General features: G+C 41.4%; 1 protein-coding gene across 1 annotated transcript; it reads left to right on the top strand.

The window, feature by feature from the left end:
• The first annotated feature begins 202 nt into the window (after positions 1-202).
• On the top strand, positions 203-5,297 carry RNF228 (ring finger protein 228). Its single transcript, XM_072617938.1, has one exon. It carries the CDS (start codon positions 772-774, stop codon positions 2,116-2,118), a length of 1,347 nt encoding a protein of 448 aa, XP_072474039.1. The 5' UTR covers positions 203-771; the 3' UTR covers positions 2,119-5,297.
• The last annotated feature ends 10,260 nt before the right edge of the window (positions 5,298-15,557 follow it).

Genomic DNA, 15,557 nt, shown 5'->3' with positions numbered 1-15,557 from the left:
TAGATACTGCAGAACACCAACATTTATTTAAAATGTGGTTCCAATATTCTTATTCCGCCCTTACTCTGTGAGAAAGAACAGAATTGGTAAAGTGGAGAGCTCGGTCTTGGCTCACCTAATTAAAATATAAAGGCTAACTTGCCTTGTGATCACTGGCTTTCGCCCTTGAACACAGAAATGAGATCACAGATTTTCACGAAGTCCAGGAGCGGCGGCTGGGGCTGCTATTGCTTGTCTCTTCCTTGCTCAAGCCTGAGTCCTGCATTACATCACTGGCGGCCAGCTCCCGCTGGGGTGGGAAGAGGAGCGTCCAGGAGCGATTCCTAGACTGATTAGGATAAAGAAGGAAGAAGAAAAAGCTGGAGCAGGTTCGCGAAACTGGGGAGGGTGTGCCAGAGCGGAAAATAGGTAGCCCCATCCCCTGTGACACTAGGGCGCCTCCTCCTCCCGCACTCCAAAGCCCCCTAAACAAAATCCAAACAAGCCCTAACAATCCGAGTGAGAGATGCATTAGGAAGGAGGGCTCACGAAAGGAAAGGGGGGGGGGACGGTGAAGAGGTAGAGATCTCCTCCTCCCCCCCACCCATCCCAGCAGTGCATCCACCAGAGAGGCGACAGCAGCCAAAGAGAGAGATTTATTTTTTTATTTTTGTAAGAGGGGGAAAAGCATCTCTTCTGTACCAAGAGGTACATCAGCCAGCGGTGCTGGAGGAGCCAAGAGAAGGGGGAGGAAGGATCTCTCACCTTCTCCCCAGATGAGAAGATCATGCCATGGCAGAACTGGCGACGGCGGCCAGCAGCAGCAGGGGCGGCAGCGGGAGCGGCAGCGGGAGGCACGCGAGCAGCAGCAGCAGCGGCAGTAGCAATAGCAGCAACCACCCTGCAGCAGGGGCGGCGGCGGCGGCAGCAGAGGGAGAAGGAGGAGATGGGGAAGAAGGAGGAGGAAAAAGAGGGGAAGGGGCAGCGGCGGCTGTGACCTGCCAGGATGAAGACTACGAGTGCAAGATCTGCTACAACTATTTCGACCTGGACCGGCGGGCCCCCAAGCTTCTGGAATGTCTGCACACCTTCTGCCAGGAGTGCCTGAGCCAGCTGCAAGTCCGCGGAGCTGCCCAGCAGGAGCGGGAGCAGCTGCAGCTGCAGCAGCAGCAGCAGCACCAGCGGCCGCCCCCCGCCCCTCCGCCCTGGCGCCCCGGGCCAGCGGAGGCTGCTGAAACGGGGGCTGGGTCCGAAAGCCCGGGTCCCAGCTCCTCGGGCCTCGGGGGCATTGCGTGCCCGGTGTGCCGCCACCGCACGGCCCTGCCCGACAGTCGCGTGCACAGCCTGCCCAACAACACCAAGTTCTCCGAGGCCTTTCCGCTCTACCTGCGCGCTGCGCAGGATCCGCTGCCCCAGGACAGCCTCCCGCCGCTGCCCGCATCCCGGCGCCAGGGGGGCGCTCAAACGCCCCAGCCCCCCCACGATCACCCCCACGGCCACCAACACCATCACCACCACGCCCATCCCCACCCGGCCCCACCGCTCCGGCAGCGGGAGGAGCCTGCCGGCGGGGCGGCCTCAGCTCCGGCGTCCAGCCCGGCCCCGGCACCGGCCCCGGCCCCGGTCCCGGCCCCGACCCAGGTCCCGGTGCCCCTCGGCCGCGGCGGCCTCGCTTCCTCTTCGGGGCCAGCGGGAGGGGGCGGGTACGAGAGCTGCCAGAACTGCAAGCGGGCGGCGCTGACAGCGGGCTGCGTGTGCGTGGTCTTCTCCTTCCTTTCCATGGTAGTACTGCTCTTCACCGGCCTCATCTTCGTAAACCACTACGGCGGGGGCGGGGGCGGCGTGTCCGGGGCAGCCCCCGGCACTACACCGGGCGGCTCGCCGGCGCCGTCGCCCGTGGGGCCCATTTGCCTCTCGGTGGCCAGCATCCTGGCCTTGTTCTCGGTCGTCGTCACTTGGGTGATCTGCTGGCTCAAGTACCGGCCCGAAGGGGCGGCCGGGGGCTCGGCTGCAGCTGCCTCGGCCGGAGGCGGGGGCAGCGGCGGAGCTGGGGTAGGAGGAGGAGGAGGGGGAGGGGGAGGCGGTATCCCCCGGGGCCGGGCTGCGGCCACTGCTGGTAGCCGGAGGAACAACACGTAACTAACCAGCTGCTCGCTTCTTAGAACCCCCGGCATAGTCCTGGGGGGTTCTGAAACCCCTCCCCACCCCTCCCAGCGGCCCCCCAAGGTTCAGAAGAAAACTATTTTCCCATCTGCTCTTTTCTCTTCCCTCACCTTTCCATCTCCTCTGAAGTAAGTCCACTGTTCAAGTGGGCGATGCTGGCATGCGTAGCTCCCTCACCTTCTTTTTACTACCTCTGTCCTCCCCTTCTGTCTACCATCTTCAGCCTAGCTGGTGTATTTACATCACGTCTAGTCCGGGTGCCCCGCTACCTTACAGTCCTTTTGGATGGGAACTTAATAAAAGAATGAAGAACAGAATGGCAGAAATCAAGGATGCCTTTGGGAAATTCGCCCTTAGACTGTGTACAAGGAACCCAGGCATACAAGAGTCCCATACCTACCCCATACACACAGACACACACGGGCACTCACTAAATTCTTCCTCGTTTCCCCTCTGGTATCAGAGGGGTTAGAAAGAAGGAAGGAAAGTGACACCCTTCAAGGCCATTTTTCCAGCTCCTATATGGGTGGGAGGGGATGGTGCTTCAATCGAAGAGATGGAGGGAGTGAATGAGGATGAAGTCCAGAAAAAAAGGTGAGGGTCAGACCTCTCTACTCCTGACCCTACTGGAATGTGAGCATGGCACGCAATGTATGTGATCTATAAGGCACTTGTATGTATGTGATTTATAAGGGACGTGGGAAATGAGATTTTAGCTGGGTCAGGTAATCTCCTCTGTACTTTCTCAGGGGCTCGGACCAGCCGTAGTGATTGGGTGGGTGGGCAGTGCGTGCGCATGCACATAGGATCGTCTAAGAAAGACTACGTAGGCACCTAGTGGCCATTCACAGCATGCTGAGTCTCCTCATTGGCAACTCAGTCCTTTCTGGAGAGCCGCGGCGGGGGGTTGAGGTCCACGACTACGCAAGTAGTTAGTCTTCATGTTACTTATGTGGACACAATTATTTCAACTACGGTAAGTGGGCTTAAGAAGCCTTACACTGGAACACAGCAGCTTAATTTGGCCCCCACCTGGAAGATAATCAGATATATGAAAGCAGAATATGGTTACGTGTTTCATACACAGCCCCCACCCCCTTTTCCTATTTAAAAATTTAAACAATCATTTTAAAGATATTAATATGAAGTTACTTTATGTATTGAATTTCTCAAAAGTGTGTTAAGTAATGAGATTCCTCTTCATTTCCCATATTCCTAACCTAACCAAACCAACATGGGGGGGGGGGGGGCAAAACAGGAAATTTAGTCATGTGTTATACTGGAAAATAGGCTCCCAGATCATAATAATTCACTTACATAGTAAAAGTAGGAACTTGCACAGTGCCAATATTCAAACGGTACTATTTTCCATTACTATGACAATTTTTTCCCTTACTTATCAAGGGTCTGTATTATGTTTCTCAGAAAGAACACTAGAAACTTATGTTTCGTTGGTTGATACTTTTGTTGTAATTAATGATAAACTTCATATGTGAAGAGAGAGAAAAAGAGACAAATAGCTTTGCACATATTCCTGATTTTATAAGAACTTACTAAAACTAATTCCTAGTGTATGGGGGGAGGTACCTTGGAACCTGATGTCCTTTAAAAAAAATGCAAAAAAAACCCCGAAAGGAACAATGAATCATTATAATACATATTATGTAGGAAAAGAGTATTTATTCCATGTTTCAGTATTTTGGAATGAGATGAGTCTTTATGCTTACCAATCTGAAGCTACAAATGGTAGTATGTTATTCTTTATGTATTTATGCAAGATGTCTGCATGATATCCTGACCAGTATTCTATTAAGAGACTTTTGAACATTGACATTTATCATAAGGATGCAATAATATAATGACTTGTAGGAGGGGCAGGACAGGAATTGAAGACAGAGTACAAATTATTTAATGACACAGATGTGTGCATTGTCCAGATTATCAACACCCTATAATATATACTAAGATTCATTTTAATGAAACTTATTTGTTGGAAATGTTGCTCAAAACTCTTTGTATGGCACTTATGTATCTAAAAAAGTCCACATCTATTTTTAATCTGATAGTTTCTATGCTATCAAAAGGAAAAGAGTTCACAAATATCAGAGTGAGATTTTGTAGAATTTCCTTCTAACCCTTAGGAAGAAAATTGAAAAACAGTTTGGTTCTACCTAATTCTTAGATGAAGTTCCACTCACTCATTTACCATCCTTAAATTCAGTATCTTGAATACAATCATGTGAGGTCTGTTTATCTCTAGGTTCTTTGTTTCTTCTAAATGCTTACTTGGAGATCTAAATTTCATAGACTTTTTTTTTTTGCATTATTTCTACATAAAATTATCTGACAACACTTCTGTATTTATTTACATTTTGTTCTTTCATTTATTTATACATGTACCACTATTGCTCAGATTCTGGGTGTATTTACATATGTTTATTTGTTCATGCTCATCTATACCTGAATTTACTTTTATGTAGCTGTACACATATGTAAGGACATGTGTGTATGTAAACACACTGGAAAGGTTTATAGTTGTTATCCCACTTCCTTAAATCAACAACTTAGAGGTCTATCAAAGCCTATTCTGAGACTGACTTCCTAGTTCTTCATTTGTACCTGTTGCATCTCTTCAAGCTTGATTCATTTCAGACAGAAGACCAATGAGGCTAAAATAGGTTATTTCAAAAATATTATACATATATGTTCCAATGAATCTTCAAAATGGCTTTACATGTTTAGCAATATTTGGCTTTTTTCATGAACTGACCAGGACTCACACATTTCCTGTAATGGGGAATTTTAGTTCAAATCTTTAATAACATCAAATACTCAAATTCATTTGACTAGCATCCCCAACATTTTAGAAGACATTGCATCTAGGTGTCCTTGCTTGATTAGTGAGACACTAATTTCCACTTACCCTTCAGTAACAGAATCATGTGATGAGGAACATTCATTTTTATTTCCTGTTGGTTCTATGATATTTGGGGGCCCTTCTGGTCAGAAGAATATTGTAATATATACTGATTAATTATAGAGCCCTGTGAGGCTACTATGATGTAGGTTGTCACTGAACTATAACTCACAAGTGACCCAGTGCCTAATACAGTGCCTTGCCTATAGTAGTAACTCAATAAACAGCTTTTAAGGAATGAATGGTGTGGAGGATTCCAAGTGAATGTGAATTGATTTTCTTCCTTTCTTTTGGAGAAAGGATCTACCTGGAAAGAATTTTCAGGAATCCATTTGAATTCTGGATCCCTTGATAGCAACTGAGTCAGCACTTCCAATAAGTCTCTGGAAACAAACTGAGATTCACACTCCCTTGACAGTCCCCAAATTCCCTTGTGACCTTGGAAATGGCCAGGAATTGGAGGTTTCAAATTAGTGATAGTAGTATGCACTGAATCAGTCTAGACTTTGCCTGAACAAAAATCACCAGGATATACTGAGCACACCATATAGGAAGCTGGCATAACATATAAGAAAGAGTATTTGCCCAGATGTTAGGTGACTTAGATTTTTGTTCTAACTCTGCCTCTATCTAACCTTGTGACCTTGAGCAAACAACTTAAACATCCTCTGCCTCAATTTCTTCATTTTTTAAGTGAAGAAAATAAGTACTAGCTTGTCCCTACCTCAGAAGGATGTTAAAGGTTTACACATAAAAATAACCGTGGAGAGCCTGTTGATTTTTTTTTTAAAGAGAGGCACAATAAAAATCAAAGGTATTGTTATTGCATTACATAAAAGGACAGGGGCCACTATAGAGGAAAAAAAAGGACCTTTCCATATCTTCTTTCAGACAAAGGAATTTCAAGAAGTTAATAATTTCAGCTCCCTGTTTCTAAGAACTACAGGACTTAAGACACCCAATTTAATATAGCATTTGTCTAGCTGTTACTTTGTTTCATATACAGTTTTTCTGCACATCCACCAACATTTACTGTTAGAAATTTCATTAGATTTCATCTATCAGTCACTGCCATTTCCACTTCATCATCTAATGATGAAACTACTAGCATTATACTATTAATTCCATAGTACATAGAAAGAAGGATTTAGAGTTTGAAAGGTACCTTAGAGATCAATTTGCATGAACAAATGCATCTAGCACTTGGTTTCTAGTCATATCTTCTACATCGTTTCATTCTTTTAATGTATATTTCAAATTTTCAATATTATCTAAAGACAGCTCAGTTCATAACATTTGACGTAGCAGTGTATCTTCTGCTGAACATGCATTAATAGTTAATCTTTGAAACCAAGCCCTTTTTTCTTTATTTGGATTTTTTTTTTTAGGGTATGTTTTGTTTCCAAGACACACATATATTGATGTAACCTTGAAGCCAATTTTAGATTTGCATCTAAAATATGTTAGGGTAAATACTTGTGCATCTTTCTGATGTTATATTTATCATTTTATTGTGTCTAAGCAATGCATGAGTATTTAAAGATCCCATTGCTTGATCACAGATATGCTTGAATTATGAAATTTTTCCTCCTCACGATTACTATTTAAATGACCCAAAAAGAAACTCATTTATTTCTAAGTTGTTGTTGTTGAGTCTTGTCCAACTCTTTATGACCCTAAAGACCTCTGTCCTTGGTGTTTTCTTGGCAAAGATACTGGAATGATTTGCCATTTCCTTCTCCAGTGAAAAACAGAGGTTAAGTGACTTGCCCAAGATCACATAGCTAGGAAGTTTCTGAGGCTGGATTTGAACTCAGGTCTTCCTGACTGCAAGGCCAGTACTTTATCACCTCAAGTACCACCTCATTAATAATCATTTCAGCCTAGAAAAAGTAATAGTTCAAATTCCAAGAATATGCCTGAGAACAGAGGGACTATGTCCACAAATCTCTTAGAACTTAATTGTTATTGCAAATAAAGTTTGTTGTTTGGAAGTACTGGTTGGGGTTGGAAGTGGAAGAGAAAAGTGCTATGGATTTTGGAAGTGCAGGTTGAAATAAATGATGGAGAGCAAAGGAGAGGCAGTGGTAGAGAGTATGAAAAAGGAGGACATGTAGAAAACATTCTGGCTACTTGTTTCATCATTTATGCAAATTCCAACTGTCCTATTTCATAAAACTTGCAAGCAAGCTGCCAAATTAAAAAAAAACAAGGCAACATTTGATCCCCTAGAAAAGCGGGTGAGAAATACTCTGGTTTCAACAATTATGAGTATAAGAATTTTATTCATCATAGCATGTGCTTCCTTAATAAATTTATCTTTTTGCCTTCTGGCAACAATGAATAGTTTCTATTTCATGTAAAGTATAAATAACTGTAGTTTATATTCACAAATATAAGTATATATTTTAAAATAATGTTGAGTAAAATTTAAGTAATGAAAATGTAATGACAGGACTCATAATATGAGATACTGGAATCTCTTTGAGTACAACCAATCATTACCGCCACCACCACCACCATCACCATCGCCACCACAGAGACCAAGGCAAAGTCTCTACTGAGGAAATGAAAAATTTCTAGTTTTTTTTTTTTTTAACTCCTACATAAAAGACCACTCTCTCCAAAGTTAGCCTTAAATATTTTCTGGACTGAAGGTTCATTCCTTTTCATCCAGTGGTGACTTCTTGTGTGTCTCCCAATTCTTATAGAACCTGGTTAAATACGATAATCTTTCTTAAGAAACTGATTGAGGTATTTCAGTGAGAACTTTGAATTTGTTTGGTTTGCTTTACTTTTAATTGGCACGACATGGCTAAATGAAGATAAAATGTATCAATAGTATTAAACATATGCCCGAATATTATAATCAAAAGGCATTGGTTTTGTCTCCTAATTAAAATAATGCACACTATTTGTGAGAAATGGATCTTATGCTGTTTCTTTGAGGAAATTGTTGCTTGGGTATTTCATTCTTGATGTCTTATTAGATCAACAGTGATACCTCTCTGCGATAGAGCGAAAGGGTTTTGCATTTGGACTTGGAGGCCTAGATTCGAATTACCCCTTCCAGCTTTATATCTATGATCCTTAAAAAAGTTAATTTACTGCTTACCTGAACCCTGACCAAATAAGTGGTTTCTAGATGCCTTGTTTATCCCCTTGACCAGGCACTCAGTGATCTTACATTTCTCTGTCTCTATATCACAAATAACTCTGTAACATGCATGTGTCTGCATATTTACCTTTCATGATATGATTAGTTAATGTATTAAAAATAGGTGGTCTCCATGAAAGGTATTAAATTCTTTTTAAAAGTTCCCCTCCCCCCTGACCCTGCCTTTGTAATTAATTACATGCTATTTGTTGTAGGTATAAATAGATTTACACTCAGTCACATCTGCCTGCCAGGCAATCCATAGAGGATTTCATTAGCATGGAAGTGAACACCCTTGATTGCTTTCTATTTTGATTTCTAAGTCCTTTACTATCTTGTTAATGAACTCAGAAAGAAGTGTGCCTTTGTATATTGCAGGTATTGCAAGGTAAACAGGAACAGTGGAGTGAGAAGTGTGGAAGGGAAAGGAAGAGAGAATACTACCTACTCTTAAATCAGGACTGTAATCTATAAAAGCTGCTTTCTCTAAACTGGGGCTCCAGAACTTAGTGGTTTGAAAACCTAGGGGCTGGGGAGAGACCTCAAACCTGTCCACCCTCTGTCATGGGTCCAAATCTAATCCTAGATTCTCAGGGATTCTTCCCTTGGGAAAAGAGCTGGTTTACCAATCTCCCTGAGCCTTTCAGAGCAGATACAAAAGCATTAAACTAGACTGCCAAATTTTAGGTCCCCAGGGGTAGGGAACCTGAGGCCACATCTATCCCTCTTGGTCCTCAAGTGCAGCCCTTTGACTGAATCTAAACTTCAAAGAACAGTTCTGGCTACATTTGAGGACCTAGAGGGCCACAGGTGAACTCAAGGCTGCAAGTTCCCCACTCCTGGTCCTCACCCCATGTAGTGAAGCCAATGGTTCCCAAAGGTAATCAAAAATGTTTTTTAATTAATTGAAAGTGATTGTAATTTTACTTAGAAGTTAGTTCAAATAAAGATGTAAGTTTTTTTTTTCCCTCATTCAAGTTTATGAACCCCTGGAAATCTATCCATGAAGCCCCTCAGAGTCTGTGAAGTCCAGATTAAGACTCCTTGAATTGAACTTCAGAGATTTTTGGTCTGACCATTTTATCAATTGTTCAGTCAACCAATAATTATTTATCAGGTTCCCATCATGTCCTAAACACTGAGGGCACAAAGACAAAGTGAAATCACTTCTGCCTCCAAGGAGCTCACATTCTATGGGGGAAACATGCACGTGTGCACATACACATATGTATATATAGTCATAAATACATATATATAATACAAGGTGTATGGTGATCACTAACATATGGGAGGAATTAGGAAAAGCCTCTTGTAGGAGATGTTACTTCATCTGAGTTTTGGGGGAATCATGGGATTTTAACACAGGTAGGTAAGGAAACTGATATCCAGAAAAGGATAGTAATTTGTGCTGAAGTGGTAGATAGGGCTTTTGAATACAGTTTATCTGATTTCAGAGTCTGAGCTCTGTCCACTACACTAAATTGTCTTTCTTTTAAGGGATAGATGTTTACCTTGCTCTAGAAATGAATTCCTGCTTTTTTCCTCTAAGAAGAAAGCCAAAAGGAAGAAGACAGTGCCAGAAATTGTACTGTCAGAGACTTTGAAAAATGAGATCATAGTGAGGATAGTGGTTCGGGCTAAAACTGGAAAAGGAGGATCAACAGAGAGAGAAAAGAGGGAGCTGAAACCTAATTGCTACTGATAACAACTGACATATACATTTAAAGTTAACAAATTGCTTTACCTAAATTATCTCATTTCAAATGAAAGGACATTTGTCATACTCTTAAGTTATTTTTTAACACTGTGTCTTATAAATCAGAAAGAACGAAGCAGAGGATAGTGAGCCACTGTAGGATGTAGAAAATCTGATACATAGTATCATAGTTGAAAATGCCTGATACATAGTAGTTGTGTGTCCCTGGTCAAGTCATTTGACTTCTCAGTGCTCTAGGAAACTAAGACTTTAAGTTGAAGTCTTAAAAGGTCTTCATTGCTAGAGGGAATTTTCTCATTCTGGAATTCCTTATACCAATGAAATCATGGTTCCTATCCCATGTTTTATAAATACATGTAGCTTTTCCTTTGAATTCTAATCGTTCAAAGCTCAGGTTCTTAAAGGGTGAAGTCTGATAATGCCTCAAGGAAAGCAGAACAGTTAACCTCAAGCAAGTTGAATGTGTCAGAATGGGCCTGATTTCTCCTTGTCTGTCATTTAGAACCCTCTGAATATTTGCATTTGAAGGTAATATTTTTCTACCATAAAGTTTAATTACCATGAGGTGATCTTTCTTAGATGTTATTAGGTCTTTAGAGAAGTTTTGGGTGGAAATGTGTTTTGAGTTACTCCCCTATCTTCAGGAATGATCTTGGTCAATGCCTTTGTTTTTATTTCCTCTCTATTTTGGCAAAAACATGGCACATGTATACGAATGTGAGACATAGATACCAACTGGGAGGTTTCCCTTTCCCCCTACCAAAAAATACAATAAAATGAGTGACAGAAACTAGTTTATATATTTCACACACACACACAGAGGCAGAGAGATAGGGACACACATAGAGAAAGACAGAGACACACACAAAAAGAAAGAGACAGAGACACACACGGGGGCGGGGGGGGGGGGGGGAGAACCAAGAGAGATTGAGGCAATGTTTGAAGAATCAAATACTTTAATTAACACCATCAGCAAATCTGTCCTTTTCAGTTTTAATCCCTGTGAAATCCAGTAGACAGCCCTCTAGACCAAGCACCCACCCAGTTTTACACAATTTTAGTCTATTTCTAGTGATTTCCCTTTCAGGCCAAAGGCAGAAGGTGTGTCATCTGACATGTTGTAGTTAGACTTGTGTTTAGCAAGCACTTGAAGGAATTTGCCTCATTGAATTTCAATGTTGCTTTTCTTCAAGATCAGCAGAGAAGGACAAATGGGCCTTGATTTTCCACTTGGAGAGGCCAGTGTGCTTTGCTCATCTCTTGTCTACTGCATCATTAATACATTTTCCAGCACTCTATCCACCCTCCTCTCTTTTGAAGACTTAAAACAACTCCAGTTCCTTTAAATACTTTGGATAGAGCAACGAGGGTTTTGTTCACCAATAGGTGCAAACAGATTGCTATGTGCATAGTGTGCCCTGATGAATTCATGTTAGTTGACTGATTTAAAGACAGTTCTTGCTTAATACAACCAAGATCCAATACTCCTATAAGTAGACATCTATTCAAGGATATCCCAGAAACATAAAATGGACCTGTAAGAATGGAAAAGACCTTAAAGATTATCTAGTCCATTTACAGATAAAGTAGAAAAATAAATGAGTGTTCAAAGACAAACTCTAACCTACATTTTCTAAAAACAAACCCCCAAAACCAAAAAACTGATATTGAAGGGAAGAAATGGCAGTTTGCAAGAGAGAAACGTGCTCTTGAATTAGATTCCTAAAGCATTGCATAGGCCATAGAGATCTAACCTCAGCCTCATAGGCCATAGAGATCTGAGAGGTTCTCTATTTAAGTGTTGCTCCTGACACAGACTGGCAGTGTAGAGAAGATGCTGAAGGACCTTGGAGTAGTGGCAAAGGAAGGCAAAACATCGAACTTTTTACCCTGCCATAGCTTTAATTCAAGCATAGCTAATTAAAAACAAAGGACATTTGAATGCTGAGATTTTGCTAAGACTTTATCCTTATCTTTGTGTTCTGGATACCAAATACTTGTAACAGGAGTACTTCCCTTTGCCAGACACTAGGGGTAGCTAGATGGCACAGTGAATAGATTACTGGGTCTGGAATTAGGAAGATTCCTCTTCTAGCGTTCAAAGCCAGCCTCAGACCCTTACTAGCTGTGTGAACCTGGACAAGTCACTTAACCCTGGTTGCCTCAGTTTCCTCATCTATAAAATGAGCTGGAGAAGGGAGCGGCAAACCACTCTGGTATTTTTGCCAAGAAAATTTCAAATAAGAAGAGTTAGACATCAGTCAAAAATGATATGACAAAAGATTCATGTCTGGGGGATGAGGAGTTTTAATCTGGATATTTTAGCAATAATCTTCTTTGGCTAAGAACAGTATAAATATTGGGTGCATAGATTTTGTTTTCAAGTGGCAGAAATTTATCAACCCAGAAATAGTCTACCCAGTCATCCAGACCATAGTCACAAAGAAAGGTGTGCACATAGGCACACCTCAGTGACTTAATACCCAAAGGTTGAACAATGGGGGGTATATATACTGACACATAGCTATGTGAGAGGAAGAGGCTGCTGTTGCTGCTACACATTCCCTGCTAATTGCTTTCTCCCTCTTTAAGTTATTTGTGTGGGGCTAATTTTCATTCACCCTTTTGAGATGCTGGACCAGACACTAGTGGGACCAGGGCAAACTTTGAAAATCATTGTGTCATTGCCCACCCTCAGATATGAATGTGACTTAAAAACATAAATGCATATCTATATTCAGTTTGCAAACTGATTTAAATGTCAACATCAGTGCATATCTATATACAAGGAAGAGGGGTATTTTTCTGGCATAGAAAACATTTGTGTCTATGGATGCAAAAAAAAAATGTTACATTTATCCCACTCCCTTGATGTTGTATACCCTCCTTCCATGGTCCCATCTTGCTTTATATTCCACTTATTTTCTCTTTACTCATTTACTGTCAGACCTGTGTAGCCATCACTTGGATAGGTTTCTTTCTGATTTTCCATTTTATTTCTACCAAAGCTTTCTTTTTTTTTTTTTACCCGAATCACCACCCTGTGTTTGTGGACCCCGTTTTTTGCCTTTCTTTGAATCCCGAGCACTTAAGTCAATGCCTGGCACAGGGTTAGTGCTTAATAAAGTACTTGTTTGCTGACTGTTGCTACTCCTTTCTGCTGAGTTTGAATTGGCCAAGATTCCAACTTCTAGTTCATAATAAAAAAAAAAAAAGATGCAGATCATCATTTAAATTCCATTGAATTCTGACCCAGTTTCCTGGTCTGATAAAGAGTAGGACTGGATTCTGCATGTGGCCTCTTGATTACTTCAAGTCCAAGAACAACTTTGAAGAAGCAGTAAGTAGGATTGTTTCCTGAAACTCAGGGCTGAATGCCTACCTAAAATGTGCTCCATAAATAGTTGTCCTTTGAGAAAACTATGGAACATTATTTAATTGATGCAAAGAAGCCTGCTTGCCAACCTGTTCTCTTACCAGCCTGCCTGTCAATAATGTTGTTTCTCAGCACATTTCCTCCCACTCATCTCCAAACACTGCCTTGACCTTCCTTTCTCTCCTTCACCCCTACACCCAGTGAGGCATCTCTCTAACCTTAAAATGAGATTAGAGTTTCCTGAGGAAACCTTGGCTCAAATCAGAAAGGAAGGGGGCTCTAGAAGAAAGAGCCCTATCTGAGATGAAAGTCTGAAGAGATGGGTTTGGGATTCTATCTTTGCCAGGTGTGATCATTGAGCAAATTACTTACATTCCCAGAGCTTCAGTTTAGTCATCTGCAAAATAAGGATGATAGTGATTATGTCCCCTAACAAAGTTGTTCAAGTTAACATGCAAATCAACATTTAAACATGATCTATTATTACTAATGCTAACAACTCACTTAAGTATTTATCTACTTTAGTAACTGGGCAGTGAAATTGTTGCCTGAGCATTAGCCATACCATCACAGTTAAGGAGAGGTGGTTTCTAGGATCTGAACCTGTGATTCTTTTGGTGTAAGGAAATCCTAATATGGAGACTCCTCTTACCAATGTAGATCCACAACTGTTCTGTAACTTAAAGACTCAGAGAATAAATGATTTCCCAAAAGTTGCACAGCCAATATGTGTGGCCAGCATGTCTCAGAGGAGAGACTGGAACATAGATCTCTTCCTCTTCCTCTCCCTTTCCTTCTTTCTTTCTCTCTCTTTTCCTCTTTCTCCCTCCCTCCCTCCATTTTCACAAATGCTTTCCACATAATGTTTTTCCTAGTAGAACCTCCTACCCTTCCCATTTCCTACCCAGTTCTTTTTTTCTTTATAGAGATTTCCTCTACAGTTTGTCACATTGCCCACTCTGAGTACCAACTCCTGCTTTTTGAGCATAAAAAAATTTTGTTTTCTTCTCTTTCTCTTTCTAAGCATGTTTGAGCATCACAGATGCCCCCATTTTATACCCACAGGTCTCTTTGTAGAGCCAGGCAACACTGATTGCCTTCCTTAAAGCCTGCTCCCTGTATCTGACCAACATTATTGTTTTCTGAGAATTGAAGTATATCCCATGTGAATTATGAGATGAAGTTTTTCTGAGTTAATACAGATATTATAATCATCATGCAGATTAATCCAGTGCAGGGATCATTAACCTAAGGTCCATGAGCTTCTTTTAAAATATTTTGATAACTGCATTTCAATGTAATTGCAATTGTAAAGGCTTCCTTTGTAATCCTGTGTAGTTTATCATCTGCATTTAAAATATGATTCTAAGAAGTCAACCAGCTTCACCTGACAGACAAAAGGATCAAAAAAGGACACAAAAAAAACTAAGAATCTCATGGTAGTGTTGGCACTTTAGAATGTTAGTGCTCTATTGATCAGTTACCTTAGACTGACCTCTTCTTGGCCTTCAGAAGTCTCCCTGTGATATGACACACCTAGTCTAATAAATGCTGGTCTGGGAATCAGGGATTATTATCAACATGCCTCATGGTATAATTCACAACAGCTAATGTGGCATATTTTATGATGAATTTATGTATTATTGCTAACAATTTTATATCCATTTATTGACATAAATACTGATGGACCTAATAATATTCCATGATTGCTTTATATTAAAAGACACAAGAGGAGAGTACAATGCTTTTATTAAGACATGAAGTTTTCAAAAAGCAAGAGATTTTATTGATATATTTGAGATGCTCTTAAAGGAGAGGTGGTGCTGTAGAAATGCAAACTGCAGTGGATGACCTATGATGTAAAGAGCAGCTGAAGGACAAACCACAGTAGATGTTGCTGTAGAACGCTCCCTGCTGGCCAGCAAGTAAAGTGGACTTCCTTTTCATTTCCTGTTAGCTATGAAGTTGTTTTCCTGGTCTTTCATACTTTTTGGATTAGAGGATGGAGTAGGGGGAAGGGGAGGGGAGGAAGAAGGCAAGAGATTGGGCATAGTTTTCTTCCAAAGGTAATGAAACCAGAAAAAGGAGAGACCATCCTTGGTGCATAGGATCAAAGTAGGACCTTATAGAGGTCATCAAGACTTACCAGCTAATGTTTTACCACTGAAGAACCTGAGTTTAAAAGAGATTTAGTGATCCATACTGGGTCATAAAGGTAGAGTAGTAAACTACACCCAGATCCTCAGGC

This window comes from Notamacropus eugenii, chromosome 6 (genome assembly GCF_028372415.1).
Source record: "Notamacropus eugenii isolate mMacEug1 chromosome 6, mMacEug1.pri_v2, whole genome shotgun sequence".
Taxonomy (NCBI): domain Eukaryota; kingdom Metazoa; phylum Chordata; class Mammalia; order Diprotodontia; family Macropodidae; genus Notamacropus; species Notamacropus eugenii.
The sequence above is the reverse complement of the archived record's forward strand: the minus strand, read 5'-3'. Positions and strand labels throughout refer to the sequence as shown.

Coding starts and splice junctions, on each gene's coding strand:
- RNF228 (XM_072617938.1), top strand. CDS start 772: ATGGCAGAACTGGCGACGGCGGCCAGCAGCAGCAGGGGCGGCAGCGGG.